Below are 24,377 nucleotides of genomic sequence, written 5' to 3' on the forward strand. Positions count from 1 at the left end.
TTGTCTGCCACGGTACTTGGCGGTTTTCCGTGCCAACCTTAGATATCTTATATGCCAGCATTCTTCCCTAGTGGGTGCTCTGCTTTGGGTTGGGGGCTTGTCTGCCCTATGGGTATGGGGGGGGGGGGTGGTCGCCCGGGCAGAGGTCTCGATGCGTTGCGTCGGGGCCGCTTCTTGGGGCGGTGTCTTCCTTTTTAATATATGTATTGTATGGATGTATTTCCTGAATGGGAGTCTATCAAAATTCGAAAGCCACTTGTCATTATGGTTCATTGTCCTTGTCATGTCTTTGTATATTCAATCTTTTTATTTATAATAATGTTGTGCCTGAGCTGTTTTTCTTTTCTTTTCTTTCTTTTCTTTTGTTGTTTGTTATTATGTTCTTGTTGTGTAATGTCCGTTTGTCTTTAAAAAACCAATAAATATACTTTATAAAAAAAAACTATTCCCAAGGACCTGTACGTTGGCAGGTTTATGTTTATTCCAGAGAAAGACAAACAATGTGCATAATGCGTGCGTGTGTGCATGTGAACGTGTGTGTGTGTGTGTGTGTGCACGTGTGCCTGTGTGTGTGTGTGTGAGAGAGAGAGAGAGCGAGAGCGAGAAAAAATACCCTACAGAACAGGTATATTACCATATACAGTATAGGCTTTTTGACAGCTGTGTGAAAAGTTCTGGGATTTAAAGCAGGAAAAGGACCTTAAAACTGGATCCATGTCTTATTGGTGAAACATGAGCTCTCTCGTCTCAACGTAACCTCTGATCTGCAGCTTCACTGAAATTGAACGAATTGGCGCCAATCTCTGTACATCAAAATAGTGTGTTGTGTCCATGCGTGTGTGTGTGTGTGTGTGTGTGTGTGTGTGTGTGTGTGTGTGCGTGTGTGGGTGCGCGCGTTTCAAAAGGTGCAATAAATGCGTTCCCATGACATCACTGTGACGTCCTGTACTGTACTGTACTGTACGGTAACAATTTAATCACATGACCACGTGAGCATCCACTGCCACTGAACCTGATCCAGGATGTACTGTATCTGTATCTTCTGATGGATCAGATGGTATTGATTTTCTTCATTCTGGCTTTCGGGAGATTTGTCTCTGTATCATAAATACAGACTGGGATCGTAATCAGAACATGAAGAGATCAAGCCAGTAGTACAATTCTGACAGTGCTATAGGGTGAGGGTGGGTTTCGGTACTCAGTTCAGTACACACTTTAACAACTGGCAAACAGAAATTGCACACTCATGGAATTGGAGCGGGCACTTTGTAATCATTCATGATAATGTTCTTATGATTTCATGGGAGGTATTATAGTGTATTATGTGTGTAGCAAACAGACTCATGGCGACCATGATAGTAATGACTGTACTGTATACTCTGGGACAAACCTCTGGGGCTGGGGGGGAGTTATAGGGTACTTGGATAGTGTGTGTATCTCTTAGGGCTTGAGATATTGAAAGAGAATTCCATTAGTGGGCGTCTGGGGTGAAGTAGATCAAGAGAGTAGGTTAAGGCGTAAGGTTAGCGTAAACAGGGGGGTGGGAGTGGGGGGTAGAGAGGCAATAAGTTCAGAGCCGTAAATTACAAGGGGCAATAAAGAGTCTGGCTTAGGTCAACTTGAATGAATGAATTTACACCAACACCACGTGGTAAGTGGTGATAATGGGGAAAGGATCAGGGGTTGGTTTAGGTATACAAACATTGCAGTTATGGACAATAGACTGTGTTGCATAAATTAATCTCTACGCTGATTTCTTCACTGGACTGGATTTCTCTGTCTCTGTCCTGAAATATTCTTAGTATTGATTTTCTATGATTATCTCCCATTGTTACAAGTCACATGTTCTGCATCTAGTCTCACATACTGCAATCTGAGAACCCATAGTCAAAAAATAAAGGACAGCGCCCTCTTTTCCTTGACGTGAGTCAACAGTCTGTCTTGAGAGACTACACATACTGAAGCTCTGTTTCCAGCACTGTACCGTATATACTTGCAAGTTTCAAAATGTATGTTAATTACCTATTGTCGCTGTCCAATACCGTTACTTTTCAGAAATTCCAATGGATCCAATATATTATTTAGTGACAAGCTCTTCCTCATACTTTTCATTGGTTCAATATTTATTAAGCCCACAGACCGTCTATCAGCCTAGCAGAATCTTCAAACTTTTTCAAATGATAGCAAAAAAAAAAAGCCAAGCTTCAAACTTGCAGCACTCCTTTTGCACGAAACTGTCAAATGACAAAGTATAAAGTAGTAGGCCATTCATTTGTGAAAAAAGAAATGAAAGAAATAGGGAGCTGAGAAGAGGTTTCTGCCCGACAGCAACGGTATAGCAGGCCGGTATGGCTTCAGCACTAGTCACAGAAACCATGACAAGACTCTGTCCCAGCCACCCCAGGGGTGGTTGAAGGATGTGGTTCAGTGTTATTAGCCATTGAGGGAGATAGGCAACTTTACGGGTGTAGGGAATGGATTAGTGAGACCAGAGGGCGCGGCTGAGAGGGTCGTAAAAGAGTGTGGGATCCCACGGAGGGTCACTCTGCCTTTTACTACAGTCCCCCTTAAACAAACGCCGCTGGGAGGACATTAATAAGACAGGTGGCGTGCATTAGAAAGTGTGCTTTTGCTATTAACAAAGACTATGGAAACCAGAGTCTGTTTCCCATTGATAACACGGTCTGCTGATTTTATTTAAGTCTTAATTTCACCAGGCATAAGTCATGTGAAATACCTATTACCTACATATCTAATATTCAAGGGGGACATTTGCCAACACCCCTAGGTTGTATCCAATACAATCTGCGTTTGTCAGAGAAACTAAAGCTTAGTCAGACATTTGTGTAGGCCATGAGTCATCTTAGTCCTGCTCAGACATGACAGAGTCTCACAGCAAACAGTCCTACTCGATACTGTAAGAGGTGCAAATTAATTTCACTAAATTTATTTTTTCCTATTGGACAAATTACTCAACTCCGACCATGATCCCACAATGGTGCTTCCTTTCTTTGCACACTAATTCATTATCATCTACGGTATATTCAAAGTTGTCATTAAAAAAATGTGTATACCCAAAGGATCTAACATAATTCAATGCATTCATCACATTTCAGTTTAGCTAGTGTCTTTTTATATTACATGGATTCATTTATATTACATGGATGTCATTAAAAAATGTGTATACCCAAAGGATCTAACATAATTCAATGCATTCATCACATTTCAGTTTAGCTAGAGTGTCTTTTTATATTACATGGATTCTTTGTTATCTATATTCAAAATAGTAAAATATGACTGTTTGTTGTCAAAACAATTTCGCGAAAGTAGATTTTCAACAGCAAACAGAGCAATACGGGCCGGAAACAAGGGCTTGCACAGACCTTCAAAATGTTAAAGACACGTCTCAAAACTGGTAAAAAAAAAAATCAAATAGGCTACATCCGCTCTATTTGACAGACTAAATGTCTACTTCACGAGACATTTCGTATTTCTCCGACTCTTTCGATACCCTCCCCCGCTATTGTTTGCTGTCCTCCTGGTGCTATAATGTAAGCCATCTCTCTCAGTCATCCACTGGCGCATTGGCCTTGGGGTGTGGACAACTGTTCCAACTACCTAGAGATTATACCATATGTAGACGACAGGGCCTGTGCTAGCTTGCAGTGAGAAAGGCAGATGCTACACTGATTTGCCTGAACATCAAAGCCCAAAGCAAGTGACTGACATTGCAACTGTCATAATGTGAGCATTTAGAACCTCTGTGTGTGTGTGTGTGTGTGTGTGTGTGTGTGTGTGTGTGTGTGTGTGTGTGTGTGTGTGTGTGTGTGTGTGTGTGTGTGTGCGTGCGTGCGTGCGTGACTGTGGGGTGGGGGGTCAGACTCCTTTTCCCAACTGGGTAGTGTGTTACTTTTCCCTCACCAGCCTCACTTCCTATTAGAACACGGTTGAGTGGCTTTGTGTCTGCAGGGAGAGATTTATGGCACCAAGTTTGAGTTTCAGCTTGGACAGTATGACTGCTTGTTGTGCTGGCAACACACCTGGGGCTGCTATGCATGGTGCTGCTCAGATTTGGTACAAAGATGCTAACGCACACCAAAGTCCTTGTGCAAAGAACTGCAGAGGGAATCTTGAAAAAACAAGAAAGTGGCCGCACATTAGAGTGCCAATACTTTTATTAGGACGCAGCAGGTTAAGACAAATGAATCCATTTGTCTTACCTGCTGCGTCCTAATAAAAGTATTGGCACTCTGGCTATTGGCGTGTGCGGCCACTTTCTTGTTTTTTTCAAGATTCCCTCCGCTGCTCAGATATTTTGTACAAAGATGCTAACGCACACCAAAGTAGCAGTGCCGGCCCACGGGGGAGAACTGCAGAGGTATTTGTCTTACCTGCTGCGTCCTAATAAAAGTATTGGCACTCTGGCTATTGGCGTGTGCGGCCAACTTTCTTGTTTTTCCAAGATTCCCTCTGCTGCTCAGATATTTCCCATATTTGAATTGAAAGACAGAAGATTTTTACAGTCCACTTCGATGGAAATAACATGCATGCTGTCAGGTTGGTCAGTGACAGCGTAACGTTTGAATCAAAATGCAAATCCGAATGGTAATGTATGATGCTGTCACATTGGAGCTATTTCAGATACTGCCTGCCAATGGCTCAAGTTTGAATCAAAATGTAAATGGAGGTGGGTGCGGAGAGTGGAGGCATGTACTGTCTGTAACTCCTGAGTCTCTTAGAGTTAAATGAACACTACAAGTAGGTTATGAAAGCAGAAGATTGCATGCTTTACATGCCCAATTATATACTCTATGTACTGTATATGTCCATGATGACATTGAATTTGGCGTGTCAATTGCCATGTATACAATTCCAAAGTGACTGAATGTGAAAAGGCTCATTCAAAACATGAGCCCAATTCAGTAAGTATAGTCGGTTTTGACTATACTTACTGAATTCAACATACCGTAGTCATCGGTCAACCATTCAGTCGAGCCACAAGAGGACGATTAGCTTTCATTTTCAATATTACCTGTCTTGGGGTCGACGTCAAAGTATGTGCGCTGCGACTCAGGCAAGGAGAAGGACAGCTTGTCTTCCGATGACGTGTCAGCATCTAACGCCTTCACATGGACAACTGAGCGGTCCTTCGGTGCATTCTCCGGGACAGAGGCAAAGTAAATGGGCTGGGAGAGTTCCGGAGCGTTGTCGTTCACGTCCAGGACCTCGATGAAGACGTGTGTCCAGGAGAGCAGAGGTTCCGTTCCCAGGTCTGTCGCAAAGACAGACAGCCAGTAGTGGGGGACCGTCTCACGGTCCAGCATCTCTGTTGTACGGATGACACCTGAGGATAACGATCCATTGCATTATAATCAGAATGGGGGGCTTGAAATGGCTGCAATGTGATGTGAATATGGTCAATGGACACTTGGACAGTGACAGATAAAAAATTAGGATAATGATTTCAACAGATCATGCCACCCTTCTTTTTATTTTTTGGTTGTCGTGTGTTCGCTTTTTGAATGTCAAAATATATGTCCCCTGAGGAGAGGTTTGAGAGCCACTTGAGTCCCCCAGTAAAGCCTGAAAGAGATGCACATATTTCAGCTCTGTTGACAGAGGGAGACTATTTGCTCAGATATAATCTATGCTGAAAGTTCAGCAGCACGCTACAAGAATGCATGGCCATACAACTTGCAAAGTAAAAGAAAATAGACAGTTGCCTCAAATACCCCTAGAGCCGATCATGCAGCGTAACCATGTCACTGGGTGTCAGTACAAGTGTAGGTAAACAATTTTGAAGGAATTATTATTAAATTATATGACAAAAGTCTACTTTGACAGTGATATATATTTACTAAAGGATCAACTTACAGTATGCTGCAATGAAACTGTAATAACAATTAAAAGATATGACAAAATTTGAAGAAAAGATCTTAGTACAATAAGTACATGATTCAGATAATCCTTGCTATCAATGATAATAATATATGTCAGTGTTACATGTACAACTACTCTCATTGCAGTGAGTGTAGGGGTGAAAGGTTTAGATTATAAGGATCCTCGACTGACAGCAGCTGTAAAAGATGTAATTCTTTATAGTTTAGTGTGTACCGGTAATCTAATATTGGGGGTCCAATGAATTAGAAATGCCTGCACTCACTACCACCTCTACTACAGCCTTGGATCACGACTATCATAGATTTTGATATTTGCTTATCATGCAAATATCAAAATACTTAAAATACATCTATGATAGTCTTTATCCAAGGCTACATCAACTACTAACTATACTCCAACTACCACCAACCTTAACCCATTTTGGGCGGGAACCCCTTTTGGTGTTTTTAAACATTGTTATAATTTATCTATTGAAAAATAGCAGATCTAGTGGCGCGCTACGAGCTTGTAGGTCTGCTATTTTTGAAAAATCGTGGCGCAAATTTGGAAAACATAGGTAGAAACATAGGTATTTCAGAAAACTGTCATGATTTAGAAGACATTTTCGACGTCAGGCCTAATGAAACTACTCACACAGATCATAGCCTAGGCCTATAGTATCTCTTACCTGTTTCCTCATCGATAGTGAAGACTCCCAGCCCGGACCCATCATGTATGTGATACCGGACTACTCCGTCTCTGCCCAGGTCCATGTCCGTTGCTTTCAAGGTCACTACCGACTTCCCAACCACGGCGTCCTCCATCACAGCTGCCTTGTATACAAACTCTGAGAACAGCGGTCGGTGTAGGTTCTCGTTCACGTCCAGAACTTGCACTTCCACATAGCAGGAGGAGGAGAGAGAGCGAGGGAGGCCGTGGTCAACGGCGCGGACCGTCAGGTTGTAGGACGACCGCCGCTCAAAGTCCAGCTCCCTCTCCAGCGTCAGGGAGCCGGTGGAGGTGTCGAGGTGGAAGATCCCACCCTCTGTGTTCTTGAGGTTGTAGGTGATGAGGCCCCCACTGCCCAGGTCGAAATCAACACTCTCCACCCACAGTAACACAGTGCCCACTGGAACATCCTCTGGGACCTTTATGCTGTAGGCCCTGGGAATGAATTTGGGAGAGTTGTCGTTGACGTCTTGCAGAATCATCACCAGATCAGTGGTGGAGAACAACTGAGGACCGGCTTTGGCCTGGTCTCGTGCCTCGATCCGGAGATCATGCCTGGGTGAGACTTCTCGATCTAACTGACCGGCCACCATCACATCCCCAGTCAATGGGTCAATTTTGAACATCTCTGTGGACGTAAGCAAAGAGTACTGAACATTGCCATTGTCCTCTGCATCCCGATCCACCGCGTTGGCTTTGAATATGACGCTGTCCACCTCTGTGCTTTCAGGGATGCGTATGACATATCTAGGCTGCTCAAAAACAGGTGGATTATCATTGATATCCATGACGTTCACGGCAATGAATTTCCAAGCAGACGTTTGAGGTATACCCAAGTCATAAACCGTGATATTCAATATGTAGAATTCTTTGGCCTCTCTGTCTAAGGAGCAAACTAACTGAAGTTCCCCGGTGAAGATATCAATGGAGAAACATCCATCCTCATTCCCGCTGGATATAGCGTACACAAGTTTGCCATTGTAGCCAGAATCCTTATCTACAGCCTTGAAATGAATGATTGTGGAATTGAGTGGGTAGTCCTCTGTAAGATCAATAGAGCCAGAGATGCCCAAGTTGAACTTGGGAGAGTGTCGGTTAATTATGTGAAGATCGGAGAAGGACTCTTCTTCCTGGACAGTCAATGCGGGTTTGATTGACTCTATGAGTTTTTCCGTCAGTTGTTTGAAAATCCCTGTCTCTCTGCAATGTACTGTGGCATCGTTGCCTCCGTCTGTGATAATTATGGTGACATAAGATGGGTCAGAGTGATGCTTCCCATCTGTAGCGGTGATCCTTAAAGTGTATGTAACCACCTTGTTGTCTGCCAAAACCACAGCGGGTATGTGTTGCTTGAGAGTGACAGCACCTGTTGAGTTAATTGCAAACAGTTGCAGCTCATCCCCGGCCTCAATGGTGTAGCTCAGCTGCTGCAGCTCGTCCAGGTCAATGGCAGTCAGCTCGACAATGTTCTGTCCTATGGGAAAGTCCAGTGGTACTGTGGCGTTGCATTCCACCCGCTCAAACAAAGGGACATTGTCATTGACATTGCTCATGGTAATGGTTACGGTGCACTCACTGACACGACTGAACGGGCTCCCGCTGTCTGAGGCCCAAACCCTGAGGTGGTACCAACGTTTCATCAGCTCGTAGTCCAGGGGCTCCGAGGTGGAGATCACTCCAGAGAACGGGTCAATGGTAAATGGCAAGGGACCAGCATTGGCAATGGAATAAGTTACATAGCCGTTTTTATCTTTATCAATATCAATGGCTGTTACCGTCAACACAGCACTACCTACCGGGGTGTTTTCTTCCAGCGTGGCCTGATAAGACGCTTTGGTGAATTTAGGGCTGTTGTCATTCTCATCTACTATCTCAACAACTATGTGAGTCTCTGCTTCACCTTGGTTTGCCGTCACGTCAAACTCATACCGATTCTTTTGCTCATAATCAAATGCTGCTGCGGTTGTGATCACTCCTGTTTTAGAGTTTATCTTGAACCGAGTGCTGTCGGGGTTATTTATGAACCCAAAGGTAACATTAAAGGGGACCGATGTCACAGAAACCCTGAGCACATGAGTTTTAACGGGTGAAAACTCACTGAGTGTGACGATGTAGGCGTCCTCCAGAAATCGCAATGGACTATAATGATGGGAGGGAATGTGTATTTGAGTAACCGGTGAGAGTAGAGCTGGGGTGCTCCTGTCTTTGGCTTGGAGAGACAGGTTAAAGCCAAAGGGGCTCTGAGGCCAGATAATCCTCTTGGTGGAGATCAATTGGAAGTCGCTGCCTCTTAAGCCTGAGGGGATGATCTCAAAGTACTTGTGGGGATCCCCTCCAACAACACTCAAGGATTCCACTGGCTTAATACCTGCTTCCACATTGACTATGGTGGTTATTTTACTGCCATCCTCTGACACCATCACACTCTCTGGGAGAGTGACAACCGGAGAGGCCGAGGGCATCTTTTGCACGTTCACTACAACTCTCGCAACGTTGCCGAACTTCTGAACACCGGATATTTTTTTCGTCCTGTCCTCTGCTAAGATGGTAAGGTCATATCTGTCATTCCGGGTGTGATTGAGCTTCTTAATCAGATCCACGGTGCCCGTGAAAGGATCCACTGCAAAAGGATGAGCTCTGCTGGTGAACAAGTAATAGAATTCAGCATTGCTGCCAACATCTGCGTCAGTAGCAGTCACCCTGACCACACTCGATTTCAACGGTGTATCTTCCCTGATTGCCACATTGTAAGAGGCAGGGTAGAAGAGAGGTTTAAGGTCATTGGTGTCAAGAACCTGAATTGACACCTTAGTCTTTGCCTGGAAGTAATAAGTGCTCTCCGTGGCTTCGACGGTGAGCGTGTAAGTGTCTCTCACCTCCCTGTTGAGTTGCGCAGAGTTGCTGCTACGTGTTCTGATCCGCAGGAAACAGAAATCTCCAATGCTGACCATTTCTGCTTGAAAGAGCCCATCTTCATCACCCGAGACTAGGTTGTACTTGATATCCCAGTAGGCATCGGCCACCTCAATGCCCATTTTGACCGCAGTCTCAACGTATGTCCGTGGAGCAGAGTTCTCATAGATGGTGACGTTGTAAAGATTGTGCGTAAACCTTAGCGGTGTGCTGTGCTTCCCCCCTTGACATCTGCACAGGTTTATGAGGATCACAGCTGTTGTGAGCAAGAGGGCTGCTTTGGAGGCAGCCATCTTCGGTATGTCCATGAGGATCCTCAGAAACTGCATGTGGGAGGGTTAGAGAGAGAAAGAGACAATATTACCCAATGCAATACAAATTGTGAATAGCATCATTCTTTTGATGAAAAATAACTTTGTTTCTGTTGTAACTCTGACACCTGTTTGCCTGAGAGCCCACTGTACACCTCACAATAACCAATATACACACATTTTGGGAATATACTGTATGAGCGCAGTTGCACTGCGCTGCTGCAGTGCCATGTTGCACTTATATGTTGAATGATATCCTCTGTTAAGTGCCTCACCTGCACAATAGACTATACACACAGGGGACTGTTTAATTGTCTATCTGCTGCCAACTGCCTCATTTTATTGCAATTTATTTATTTATAGAACAAATTATTAACATGCACATTACCTTGTATGTATTGAACGTTGCTCATACTATATTAGAAATACTTTGACATATTTGAGATATCTGATTTATGTTTTAACAGCTTGTAGGACAAATATTTTCACCCGCAAACCTGTGATATGATAATACAGCTGAGTCTGATGTTATCTATCCCTAGCCCCCCTACTAGGTTGTGAATAGCCCATTCATCTTCTGCATAGTCCAAGTTCCTGTTTCAAGATACAATGTGGACACACAGAAACACATGACACAACAGAGAAGTGAAAGCCAACAAGAGAGGTATTTGTCTCCTGTCCTGACATGCTTTTGACCAAAGTTAAACCATAAGCAAAGCACTCGAGAGCTGGCCTTGAGTTAAAAAAAATTGTAGACAGGTGGAAACCAAACCCTTATATACCCATAATTACGCCTTTGAAGAATACTATAACAATTACTAATCAAAATAAGCCTTTGTCAGCATGGGGTGATAAAGACGGATTTGTAGTTCCATGACTTGGTATAATTCTGATGAGCATGGGCGTGATCAGTGTTGATCCAATTGTAAATGGATGCAGCTGTGTGTCTGTATATGTCTGTCCTGCTGATGGCTTTAACTGTGTTGCTCTGTCCCTAAAGACATAATCCACCAACCAAGCAGTCAGTCGCTTTCACAATCCGTGTATGCTGTCTGAATGCATGCAAGCATACTTGACACGATACTGCTATAATCCCTTTTCATTGTTCCAGTTTAACGCAAGAAATGTCCAGTCCAATCACAGATCATTTCCATCGATCACATGAACTACTGTAGACAATACTACAGTATATTCTCTTACATTGTAATGGTTTGAACTTTTTGTAACACACCTTTTGTTGTAGATGGAAGGTGGATGCACCATTGCACCAGTGAAAATTAAACTATATCATGAGCCCCTCACATATTTCAATGCTAGCAACCGTGACATATTTGATCACATATAATCAAACTATGTCTCCCGGGGACTCTGCAGTGCTTTGATTTTAAATTGACCTATTTTTACTGCTTTGTACAGGTTTGCTAGGCTTTCAAGGGATAATGAACAGTACATGTTAGAGTGGTATGAAAAATATAGGCGAGCTTACATCACTATAGTACAGTGAAGGAAAACAACAAGCCCCTTTATATACTGTTATTAATTAATAATTTCCACAAGAAGGAAATGTCATACATCATTTTACTTCATTGCAACTTTTGAGACATTTTCGTATAGTTTTCCATACACAACTCTGTACATGTTCCTGTAACGTACTGTAATTACTTGGCCATTCATGTGTTTCAGTTTGACATCTGCATGTTTTGACGTTTAATTTCAGCACGGTGTAAATTGAATAATTATGTCAATGTGCTTTGCATACAATGTTGATGTTGTGTTACAGTGTTATCGTTGTGCATATAAGGTACAAATGATTGTGCCCATTTTTTTTTCTTTTTTACTGTTGATAAGCTCTAATAAATGGTTTGCTGCCGTTTCATTTTCTGAAATGGGAACACTAATCAGCCCTTGCACAGGAACATGGAAATCCATGTGAAAAAGCACAGTTGATCTATTGCTGCCCCATGGTTGCTTAACCACTTGGCTGCAGGGTAATTCAGGGCTCTATGCTGCCCCATGGTTGCTTAACCACTTGGCTGCAGGGTAATTCAGGGCTCTATGCTGCCCCATGGTTGCTTAACCACTTGGTTGCAGGGTAATTCGGGGCTCTATGCTGCCCCATGGTTGCTTAACCACTTGGCTGCAGGGTAATTCAGGGCTCTATGCTGCCCCATGGTTGCTTATCCACTTGGCTGCAGGGTAATTCAGGGCTCTATGCTGCCCCGTGGTTGCTTATCCACTTGGCTGCAGGGTAATTCAGGGCTCTATGCTGCCCCATGGTTGCTTATCCACTTGGCTGCAGGGTAATTCAGGGCTCTATGCTGCCCCGTGGTTGCTTATCCACTTGGCTGCAGGGTATTTCGGGGCTCTATGCTGCCCCATGGTTGCTTAACCACTTGGCTGCAGGGTAATTCAGGGCTCTATCCATTTTTATTGCCCTAAAATAAATCTCAGGGCTGCAAATAGAATATCTACAAGCTCACAGTTTGTTAAATGTGAAAACAACCTACGGTAGGCTGACGACAGGTAGACAATAGACAAAAGTGGAGGAAAGGTTTCAAGGGAAAGAGAAAATATATGAACACAAGGCAGGAGGATGATTTACGGTGTGAGCCATCACACAGCCATCAAAATTACAATCACTAGAATTTCGCCCCCCTTCGGGGGGCTCAATCCTAGTGTCGTTGCAGCGCAATATGGGAAGAAGGAGACTCCACTTCATGTTTCAGCTGTGGTTTTAAACTCAGTAGTGTGCCCTGCGCACACTCGCAATTGCAGCTGGAGGGCGACGCGACACACACACACACACACACACACACAGAGCGATGTGTGGATAAATCACTGAGATTTGGGAAATGTGTTCAGAAGTACAACGATTAAGCACGCACAGGCAAATGTCAGAAGCATCTGTTTGGGTTTCCAAACAGGAAGTTGTAAATGTGCTTATTAGACGGAGGCAGCGTGATGCTGGCATCTATTGTGATGCCAGCATCACCACATTTCACATAGAAATATAAGCACCCATTTACTCGCTTAGCGGAGACTGTGGGGTGGTAGAGGACATCTCCCCGGACGCGTGGGTATGTCCAGATAGTTGCCTGGCGGAGGCCTCTTTGTCCAGTGTCCATTCTGGGTCTGGAAACGGCACTTTTTTGAGTGTTGACCCCAATAGAAGGTCTGCTGCTCTGAATTTTACACCTCTCCCGCTTAGCGGAGACTGTGGTGTGGTAGAGGACATCTCCCCGGACGCGTGGGTATGTCCAGATAGTTGCCTCGCGGAGGCCTCTTTGTCCAGTGTCCATTCTGGGTCCGGAAACGGTACATTTTTTTGCATTGACCCCAGTAGAAGCTCTGCTGCTGTGAATTTTACACCTCTCCCGCTTAGCGGAGACTGTGGGGTGGTAGAGGACATCTTCCCAAACGCGTGGGTATGTCCAGATAGTTGCCTGGCGGAGCCGTGTTTTGTCCAGTGTCCACTTTATAAAGTCCATGCACTCCAGTGAATAGCATTTATCCATTTAGATAACTTTTTTATGTTATTTAATTACTTATTTTTACACAGAAACATAATGTGTGTCTTTACAATAACTGTAATGTAATAATAATACTAATAATGTAATGTAAAAATTATTTAATTAACGAATTAAATAACTTTATTTTATTCTGAAAGCAACCGGATGTCTTAAATCTGCTAGCTCTCAGACCGGAAGTTCTAAATTTGCTCATAAGACGGAGCCTTAGACGGAGCCAACTCGCAGGCAGTGCGAGAGGCTGGTTACAGGATTCTATAGGACACCCGTTTTGGTGTGACACACACAGCTTCCACATTTAGCTTGATACTGGGTGAAAGTGTCCTTCCAAAAATTGTTATTGCGCTCGAAATTCTTATCCACAATGACATCGAGTTGAGGTGTTTGTGTTTTAGGGTAATTGTTGCATAAGCGCTATTTCGCACTATTTCTCCCTCCCCTCCCCTGTGTCTGAAGCAGCTAGCATGGAAGCTATATGGATTATGGAAGCTTTCCCTCCGATTGCACACAACCATGCCATTATCCACGCGTCCATCCGATTGCTTTTAATGTAAATGTCCCATCCACTGAGCAAAAGCGATATAAGCGCCTTATTCATTCATTCGATTCATTTGGGTGTGGGGCTGTGCAGTGCTGTGGGCAGCCTTTCTGACGGAGGCTCGGAGCTGCTGCTGCTGACGCTGTTCGAGTTCGAGTCGCATGGAGCAGTATAGAGTAGGCGTGGCGCAGCATTAGAAGGGCGCAGCAAATGCACGACATTGAGGGGTAGAAACCATCCCGGTCGCGTGGTTCATCTAACGCGTGTGTCACTGTGAAGGACTGGCCCCATTAAGTGAACGTAGTTGGCGTAGTAGACGCCAACATGACGATTCTGACGTAGGCTGTTGATGTTGAGCAACAATGGCGTGGTTGACAAAAGTAATATTTATTCAGTAATTAAGACATTTCTTTCAATGAAATGTAGCCTATATGTATTCTGGGAGTGTGCCGAATTTATTTTGCATATAGAGATGTGTGGTGAAAGTGTGGTTGGGTCGGAGAAAGCTGTTGGATAAACGGCCATGTGCTTATGTACCCCTGTCTATTAGGGTAGCAGGATAAGGTGCTAATACAGGTGGTCCAAATCTGAGGGGCGCACACACACCCTCTCAAATGGAAAGGACCCTATTCTAACAGAACACTTTGCTCTTATCTGCATCTGTCACAGCCATCCACAGCAAACAGACAACTTGTCTGTTATCAATGGCTAGAAATCTTTTCTTCTCCACTAGATGGGTGATGAGAGATGCTAATCACTTCTTGTCACATCTACTAAACTTCCCCCCTTTAAGAAAGGGACGCTGGAAGTAGTTGCTTGTCTGAACACGTGAGACAGTCCTATAAATATTCCTAAAGCCGATTATGAAATAAACATTATACTAATTCGCCATTCTTCTTAAGCCGCTCGGCTGGAGGCAAAGCTAAAAGAATATAGGCAAAGCATGATTTCACATAAGCGGCAAAAAGTTATGAATACCTGTGTGCATAACTTATCTCATAACTGATAGGGGCTTATAGGAAACATCATACCCATGCATGGGACATGTTTTCACTTCTGCAGAGAGGTTTGGGGGCTTGAGGTCTCAGTGGAGTGTGACAGGTATGTGTGCTATTATCTGTTCTACAACTTGGTCATACATGATGAGATTACATAAGTAAGGTCACTGTCTGGGTTTGAGGAAAAGGGGATTTACTCATAGTACAGTCTTCCCAAATTTTCCAGAGTCATGCTGTCTCTCTTATCCATTAGCTTCAGCTAAAGTCTACTTAGGATGTAACCCACACACAGTAAAATCCTAAGTGTTCATTTATGCATTTGTAACTCTGAGAGTACAAATACATCCAAATGACCCTTACGTAGTTTAAATCTATCTTTATCTTTATTTTTTATTATTTTCATTATTATCACAATTATTAGTATTTTGTTAGTTTCAGTGCAGTTGCTTCTGGTCTTGATGTAGTGTTTGAGTGGTTTGGAGGGCATCTATGTTTTGTTGATGTTGTAAGTGTATTGTTCTGTGTGTAGAATAGAAAATATTCATCCAGATTCTGTAATAAATGGACTTTTATACAGCATATGTTATAATGCTGTAATGCTGTGAAATTGTCATTCATTTCCACAAAATGAAAAATAAAATCGCAAAAAATAAACATTTTAGAAGGAAATCTTATTCTCTCATTTACTTTACATTGCAACTTTTGAGCCATTTTCGTATAGTTTTACATCTGTTCATGTTCCTGTAATATACTGTAATTACTTGGCCATTCATGTGTCTCAGTTTGACATCCGCATGATTACAGGTTTCATTTCCCCACCGTATGTAAATTGAATATGTCAATGTGCTTTGCATAAAATGTTGAGGTTTTGTTATCCTTGTGCTTTAAGCAAAAAGCAATTTTTCCAGTTGATAAGCTCTAATAAATGGCTTGGTGCCGTTTCATTTTCTGAAGTGGGAATCCTAATCAGCCCCTTACGCAAGAAGATGGAAATCAACATGTGAAAAAGTACAGTTGAGTAAATGTAATAAGAATAATAACAACTTTCTATGTAGGTTACTGTTCATCCAAATCTATGTCAGATTCTGAAAGCCAGGAAAGTTAAATTAACACTCAGGCAGGGTCAACACTACTGAAATTCATACACATGAGGAATGTTGAGGAAGACGGTGTAATTACTTATTTTTTTTACAGTCTATGGTAATTACATGTCTGGCATAAGTGGCATTACTGGAAATTAACGCAGTAGAGTAGGGGCAGGTCAAATGAGACCATCTGCTCTTACCTCCCTCCTTAAATCAACCCTTTTCTGTGTGTGTGTGTGTGTGTGTGTGTGTGTGTGTGTGTGTGTGTGTGTGTGTGTGTGTGAGCGTGTGTAATCTTACAAACCACTACACTGATCAGTGCCAAACTTTGTATGCACTCTACCAGTAAGCCACAGAAATATCTCCATTCATTTATACTTATATATATTTATTTAACTTTACTTTTTTAATGGCAGTCTAGGGGCTCTATAATATAATTTCAGGGTGCATTTTCTTCCTTCAACCTCTCTTCTTTTGCAATGAATGTACCATTATGCATGCATGTACAGTACGTAAATGTATGTACAGTATGAATGTATGTATCATTATGTTGTCCTTGTTCCCTCTTTTACATACAGACTACAACGCACAAGAGCACATATTACATTTACATGTCATGACTTTAGTCATGAAATGACTAACGAAGGACACTCCAGCAACACGTGTTCTGTTGGTGGACGCACCAACCAAATGGATACATTACATACTAGTACTCAAACTATTACATCAGCGTGGTTGTTGGAATTAAACATGTGAGTTCCAAGGAAAGGTCTCTCTCACCACTACTAAGCCATGCTGTCTGTCACAACAATGTGTCACTATAAACCATCACACTTTAACCACCTAAGCCCTACAGGTATATATACTGTACTTCATCATAATAACTGATATTTATTCAGGTATTTATTTGTTTGTTTAGGGCAATAGTTTTGCATAATATGACATGCCCAAAATACGGATGCCAAATTGGACATGGTGAACTTAATATATGGCTCTTCACAAAATAAAACGCATGTTCATGCATGCTGCACACAGAGGCACATGTATACAGTCATGTGTCATAGTGTACAAAAACAATGTTTACAACCACCTACACATATACAGCACATAATACTAGTGTAGGCTATACACACCTGGGCCCCATTAACACAACCCACCTCCCCCATGAACACACACACACACACACACACACACACACACACACACACACACACACACACACACCCTCCCTATCTCTACATACATACGTACTGTACATACATACACATCCCCCCCTGAGTGTGTTTCTGTCTTCGCCTCAGTCGAACCCTCAAGGTATCAGTACAGCAACCTGTAGGCACACGCTCAAGTCCTGTTCCCCAGATCACGTTTCAACAATGCACCCGCGACTCACAGTACAGGCTTTCTTTCTTTCTTCCTCCCAAATCGGCAGCCCTTTTCATTGTTTTTATTCTTTTCATTGCCCCTGTGCGCAAAGGTCCCACAAGCCCTCTTTCTGCCCCCGTACCCTGAAATCCTATACCGGCTCCAAGAGCCCCATAAGAGGCATTGAAAAGGAAAAGAACACAAGACAGCGCCGGGCCTAATTCAGTACACAAAAAGCAGGAAATAGTGATGGAGAGGGATGAGTACACAACCTGTGTACGCACATCCTGAGTGTTAAGCATACAACTGGACTGACCGGCTCATTTTTATATACCCGTAGAGTGAAATCAGCGCTTTGGGATTTTGCTGTGCAGGAGACATAGGCCAGACCTACTGTATAGTGCATCTGTAGGAGGAGGTTTTATCGTAGTAAAATACTTGCCTCTGTGTTTTCACCGTAAAGATATCTTGAAAATCTGCTAGGTGGCACTACAGTATATATACCCTGGTACACGTGGTGTATAAAGCTTTAAGTGTAAAGCATACACTGAGAGAGAAGGCCATCGGGCACACTGACAGGATTCAAGGTGCTGTATATGGTAATGGTTCCAGAGACAACTTGACAAGGTTCTTAACACTTAGGCCTGACTCCCCTTCACAACAGATTGATGTATAGCTGATGCATGAGACTTATTTACTGATGCAAGCTTGCAATGCATTTCCAATGGGAGTCACGTGATTTGACACAACATTTTTGTTGTATGAGGGGGAGCTCGGGGGGCAGTCGAAACACGGCCGAAAGCTGTACAACAAAAATGTTGTGTCAAACCATGTGACTTCCATTGGAAATGCATTGGGAGCTTGCATCAGTAAACAAGTCTCATACTGTACATCTAGCATGCATCAATGTTGTATGCTAGATCGAAAGGTGTGAGTCAGGCCTTAAACATTCAAATATAATAAACAAAACTTTGAACACCCCACCCCCAAAAAACGGATTCCTACAATCAATATTTACTCAGCAACAGTCTGTGCACAATGTCTATAACTACTCGAACACCACCTGCCTGGGCCTAACCAATAAAACAACCTTGTGGTTGAGTCATGCAAAACTAACCGCATTTCCTGCCTTGTTGCTCACAAAGTGCTGGAGGGTTTATGAAGCCAGATCGACAGCTATCACGGTCCATGATCCAACATGTCTATGTTGCAACAGTTACCGCGCAGGAAATGCAAAGTCCAATAAATGTATACAATAAATCTACTTAACTTCACCTTTGCCATTATATTTTTTATTATACTAGAACAGTGCTCGTTGGGGGGTGATCAGGTGTGATCAATTGGCTAATAAAGGGCGAGGTTGTGGACTCGTGTACCATTGTGATGTCAGAACACCATTGTGATGTCAGAACAGGCCAGCTCCATATGTGGAGATCTAGGGGTGATCAGTGCCCGTTGGGGGGGTGATCAGGTGATCAGGTGTGACGTCAGAAGGGATCCCCTCCCGTGTGGTTATGGTTAGGGTTTGAGGTAGGTTGTCGGACCAATAATAATGTTGGAACTAAACCCTGTACCCATGTCAGAACAGGCCAGCTCCATATATGGAGATGTAGGGGTGATATGGATTTGGGCCCTGTCCGGAGGCTTTTGTGCTGGTTCTGGACAACCGGTGATCCGACAGACTTGACACCGGGCACTGCACTCCCTGTGGTGGTGTGGAACGCATGTGTCAAATTTGATTCGCTGGGGCGAACGGCTCTCGAGTTACGTGGATTACAGACGTGCACACAGAGACGTGATGCATTTATAGATACTACAGCGGAACATTGAAAAGTGTGTAAACACAAACATTGAAGACAAAAGTGAGGACTTTTGTGTAGACACAAACATTGAAGACAAAAGTGAGGACTTTTGTGTAGACACAAACATTGAAGACAAAAGTGAGGACTTTTGTGTAAACACAAACATTGAAGACAAAAGTGATTGGCACGCAAATTGTGATTGGCCGAAATTTCATTTGTGATATTTGATTGGTTGAGCACGCCCGGAATGTGATGTATGATGATGTACTGTATGATGATAAGAGTGCCCCTCACATCATACTGTAAAGATGCTGCTTGTTTTTTCCAGAGGCCTGTGTCAAAATCTGACCAAGCTTAAATCTTCAGCTTTGCAACCAGTCCGTACACTCTACAATATAGAGAGTGAATTTAACTCAAATGGTCCATTTGGTTACATTTGTGCGGTCTTCGACTTAGTTTAATTAACACTCAGGATTTTACTGTGTGCAAAGGTCAAAGGTCAGTGGTATTGTGGAATTATTATTATATTATTCCTCATTTTTATATGATGATGATGATGAACTCTTAAAATACATCCTTGCTGTTTAGCCTGTCGTTTTTACACTGTGGGTTAGTTCAAGTGTGAAACTTTCAGCATAGCTCTCCCTTCTGGACAGTTAATCTGGTTTACAGACTAATTCCAGCCAAGACCTCAATAAGTTATGCACTGCAGGGCCTAACATAACCGTACCCTATAGCAGCTGGGGTAATGTTACACTGGAAGTGGACCTTGCTTGTAGAGGGCTAAGGTTAAGCAGGGGGTGTGTGACCTCAAATCTCACCTCTCCCACAACCTTAGGCCAAGACCCTGGTAGGACTGGTTGGCCCTTGATTTATCCCTTGACAGAAGTTGTTAAGCTATGTTGTTAAGCTAAATCAGGATTCCACTCTCTCCTATTACTCTCCCTTTGAGGTTACTCGCTGTGTAATCTTATCAGCCGTGTAACCTTATACCAGCATGCGTTGACAGCAAACACAAATCCAGAATTCTTCTGAGCAATAACATAAATAATTATATGGCCAGGGATAGCACAAATGCAAATAAATGCTGGCCTGATGTGTATTAATGACCTCAAAAGAGAATCAAAAAGTGCATTAGGTTCATGTAGGTTTAGGTTATACGGATTGGCATTTCATGTTATTTTTGAAGAATAATTCTCTGACAAAATGATTGTACTCTGCTAATTCACTTAATTTCAGTCGCCTTTGCTTTATACTTCTTTTCTGTGTAGTACTGTAAGTAAGCATGAGCATAGGTTACTCATACGCCTATTTCCTATTGTTGTGTGAGGCAGCTTGATGTACACTTGTACACCCACTGGACATGGTGTACCAGTACTGTACATCCGCTGGACATTATGCTAGTATGTCGCAGAGATGTGCCGCCTGTCCAGCCCTTGATGCTGAAGGCCATGCACGGAGGCATTGCATGGTTACCTTTGTTTGGTCATTGGTAAGACTTGGCTGGGGCTTGACCTCCCAGTCTCAGGGTGGACACAAGGCGACTGATCTGTTTTCTGCCCTGCATGCTCTACTGCACTCCACTCTGCTCTGCGCTACAGGGTCTGGGCAGGGTGAGGTCATTACAATTTACAATTACAATTGGCATTTAGCAGACACTCTTATCCAAATGACAGGGTCAAATGGTCACATAAGTAGAGCGCAAAGGAAAACAATTCAGTGCTTCAAAGAAGCATGGAGACCAGGTAAACATCAAACCTAGCATAATGTTTTAGAGGACGGTCAAATCTCGTGAGCAGCGAGACCGTCTGGTAAACAAAAGGTCACTGGTTCGCCCGCCCAGTAATATGTGTTGAAATGTCTGAGAGCAAGACACTTAACCCCTAACGGCTTCCCCCCACCCGCCTATAACTCATCGTGACCATCTGAGCATCAGCATCTAGATAACATTCCTAGCACCAAGACCTTTAAGTTGTCATTAAGCAACCAGTATACGGTATGTCTATCTAAATATCATTATGTCAACAATTAACCAACATTCATCTGCATAGTATAACTCGCATCTATTCAAATAGATTATGTGACAAGAAGAGATACAAGGAAAGGGGAGTCTGAAAAGGTGAGACTTTTTTTTAATTATTTTCCCCCAGACTGCAGCAGAAAACGGGGAGTGAATGAGTCTGCAGGCCTCCCCCACCTATGGTTCACACAAGCCTCATTAAATTACCATAATTACTGGGCAGGTCCGTGATAGCTGACCAGTATAACTATTCACCGCCCGCCGCCCATCAGTCATTCATGTGTGTTTGGTTGGGGCCTGCAGGTTGTATGGGATGTGCTAGCTTCTGTAGTCTGTAGTCACAGATTGTAATGAATGTTTGCTGAACTACTGCTATACTATATGGCCATATCACCACTTAATTGTTTGCTATTGGTCTATTTTGGATATGAAAAACATCTATAAACGTCTGTAAGATCTTTGTTTGAGATGTGCATTACACATAAGCGACCATTTGTACCCTATATATTTTTAAGCCTTTTTTCTTTTATACACCCGTTAAATCAATTGGTTTGCCAGCCAGTCAGTCAGTCTGTATTTAGTACACATCAAATAATGACTACAGTCCAGAGAGTAGGTAATGAATCACATGATTCATGTTAAACTACACTATCTGTGTTCTGCAGAGCATCCCATCTTTCATTAAAAAAAAGCACAACTGTGTGAAGTGAGGGGCGCTCTTATCATCATACATCATCTCATTCCGGCCAATCACAATTTGCATCCTCACTTTTGTCTCCAATGTTTGTGTTTACACTCAAAACCATGGCCATTCATTATCAATGGCATTTCATGTTTGTGTTTAAACGCACCCTCAAAGCTGGACATAGGAGGAGCTAGTGCCCCTCGAAAAACAAAACAACTGGGGGACCTCCACCTCCAGGTCTTCACACACACCCTTGATCAGAGCCCACTCCTCCTATTTGTCTTCTTCTCTCACTCTTAGCTCATGGTTCAAGATATATTCATATGTTGTCTTGTACCACACCTCCGTCTGAACAACCGCCTCATTGTGTAGAATGAAATGCCAATACTACTTCATGGAGGTCTGCTGGTATGAAAAGTCAACTTTATAATAATGGATGTGTCGTTTCTTAAGGGTTATCTTTGCGCACACCCATCAAGCAAGCAGCCTTTTAACTTAAACAGCACCGCTGGGCTGGCAGTGGGCGTCAATTTGGTTCTACGGAATATGTTACTGACATGACCAATGGCACAGGGGTCAAACTTGAACAGAGGGTGCTATCATTTCACCCGGCCTACTGGCAATTGCAGTTCTGCAGGTTGTGTATAGAGCAATGCGGATTAGGCTATTCTGGTATATCCTACATTACAGATTTACATCCAATCATCCATGGCATTTGGCATCTAATGTGGAGTGGAGTGACTCGTGTGCAAGTATAGAGAGGTCTTGCTCAATCACTTCCACATAACACGTGGTTGCCAGAGGAATTGAAGCTGGGAGTCGCTTTTGGTTTTCACATTATGGGGACTATTGCAACTATAGGCTCCTGTCTTTGCCATCATTATTCGTTCACAAGTAAGGTATGGCCATGCGATGCACACAGCATTTACACGTTGAAACAACTTCACGTCGATGCTATAATGAGTCAGATATCAAAGCTTGGAGATGGGGCAAGGGGGCGGCACTCCTCTGTGACTCAGAGTCAAAACTTCAACGGCTCAGCATGCATTGACATGTACAGCAGCTTCCCACTGCACATCACCTTTCCCCTGAAAATCCTCCAAACTGACAGGAGACTTTCAGAAGTCAATGCTGAACAATAACTTCAACAAAACATAAGACATACGATGATAATTGAACATTAAGCAAAGGCCAGCTCTTACATAGCCCACAACCATTATACTTACAATTGCAGCGCAATGCAATTTCCCTCTCTTAAGTTGTATTTAGCTATGTTTAGTCTAGTAGCAGCCAGGAAAGCCGCTTAGTTCCACGGCCAGGGCAATGACACTCAAAAGTCATTCAAGTTATTTTGCTTACCTGAGGTCCTTTCAGTTCACTCCTCCAGCCAGGTATTCCTCTCTGTATGTCTGTCTCTCTCGCCTTTCCTACTAGGCTTCAGGAACGTTGTAATTCCCTTGACAGGAGAGTGACAAACATGGAATTCCCATGGTGGTTTAGCGTAACGTCTACACAACACACACTCATGCAGTGTATTTGTAGTGTGTTAGCTGCTACTGACTTGACTTAGCATTCCTTTCAGAGGCTCTGAACCAAAATGCTGGAGAGACACCTCACACGCTCTCTCAGCCGTCCCATCTCCTCCCACTTCTCACACACTGTCCCTCCTTCTCTACCCAAAACACACACACACACACACACACACACACACACACACACACACACACACACACACACACACACACACACACACACACACACACACACACACACACACACACACACACACACACACACACACACACACACACACACACACACACACACACACACACACACACACACACACACACACACACACACACACACACACACACACACACACACACACACACACACACACACACACACACACACACACACACACACACACACACACACACAATGTTGTACTGTCCTGGCAAAGGCCCAAAGGCCCCAGCCTGGGGAAGACAAGAGGAGGGTGCATGCAGCCCACAATCTGTGCATATATAGGAGGGGTGTGTGTGTGTGTGTGTGTGTGTGTGTGTGTGTGTGTGTGTGTGTGTGTGTGTGTGTGTGCATACCTGTATTGAGATAACACGCTTGATGCTTCTAGGATGGGGAAATCAAATGCTCCTCCCTCAGTACTCTGCTGAGAGCCTGGAAGTTTGACAGTAAAACCGAATAGTTTGGAAATGCTGTGTTCAGCAGTGATTAACACACATTTTCATATCAAGGAGCCCCCAAACTGATATTTGGCAACAGACCCCCTTCTGAAAATAACTTTGTGTTGTTAATTTTTTTTCAACAGTTAATATCAATGGATGGTGCTTGTGTTCATACGCATTACACACACACACACACACACACACACACACACACACACACACACACACAGACAGACAGACAGACAGACAGACAGACATACATACATACACATACACACACACACACACACACACACACACACAAAGTCACGTAATGGAGGCGGTTAGCACCGGTT

The 24,377-nt window shown here is 43.3% G+C and overlaps 1 protein-coding gene across 2 annotated transcripts in view; it reads right to left on the reverse strand.

The window, feature by feature from the left end:
* The window catches only part of fat2 (FAT atypical cadherin 2), a 98,934-nt gene extending 75,551 nt beyond the window's left edge, over positions 1-23,383 (reverse strand). For both annotated transcript variants that reach the window (XM_080774688.1, XM_080774687.1), the window contains exons 1-3: positions 23,213-23,383; positions 6,569-9,845; positions 5,033-5,344 (exon numbers count right to left, since the gene is read on the reverse strand). In XM_080774688.1, the coding sequence (XP_080630814.1) occupies positions 5,033-5,344; positions 6,569-9,830 (3,574 nt within the window). In that variant the 5' untranslated portion in view covers positions 9,831-9,845; positions 23,213-23,383. The remainder of the gene's footprint in view (positions 1-5,032; positions 5,345-6,568; positions 9,846-23,212) is intronic.
* Between the last annotated feature and the right edge of the window lie 994 nt (positions 23,384-24,377).

Source organism: Protomyctophum bolini (genome assembly GCF_963924005.1).
Source record: "Protomyctophum bolini genome assembly, chromosome: 10".
Lineage (NCBI taxonomy): Eukaryota > Metazoa > Chordata > Actinopteri > Myctophiformes > Myctophidae > Protomyctophum > Protomyctophum bolini.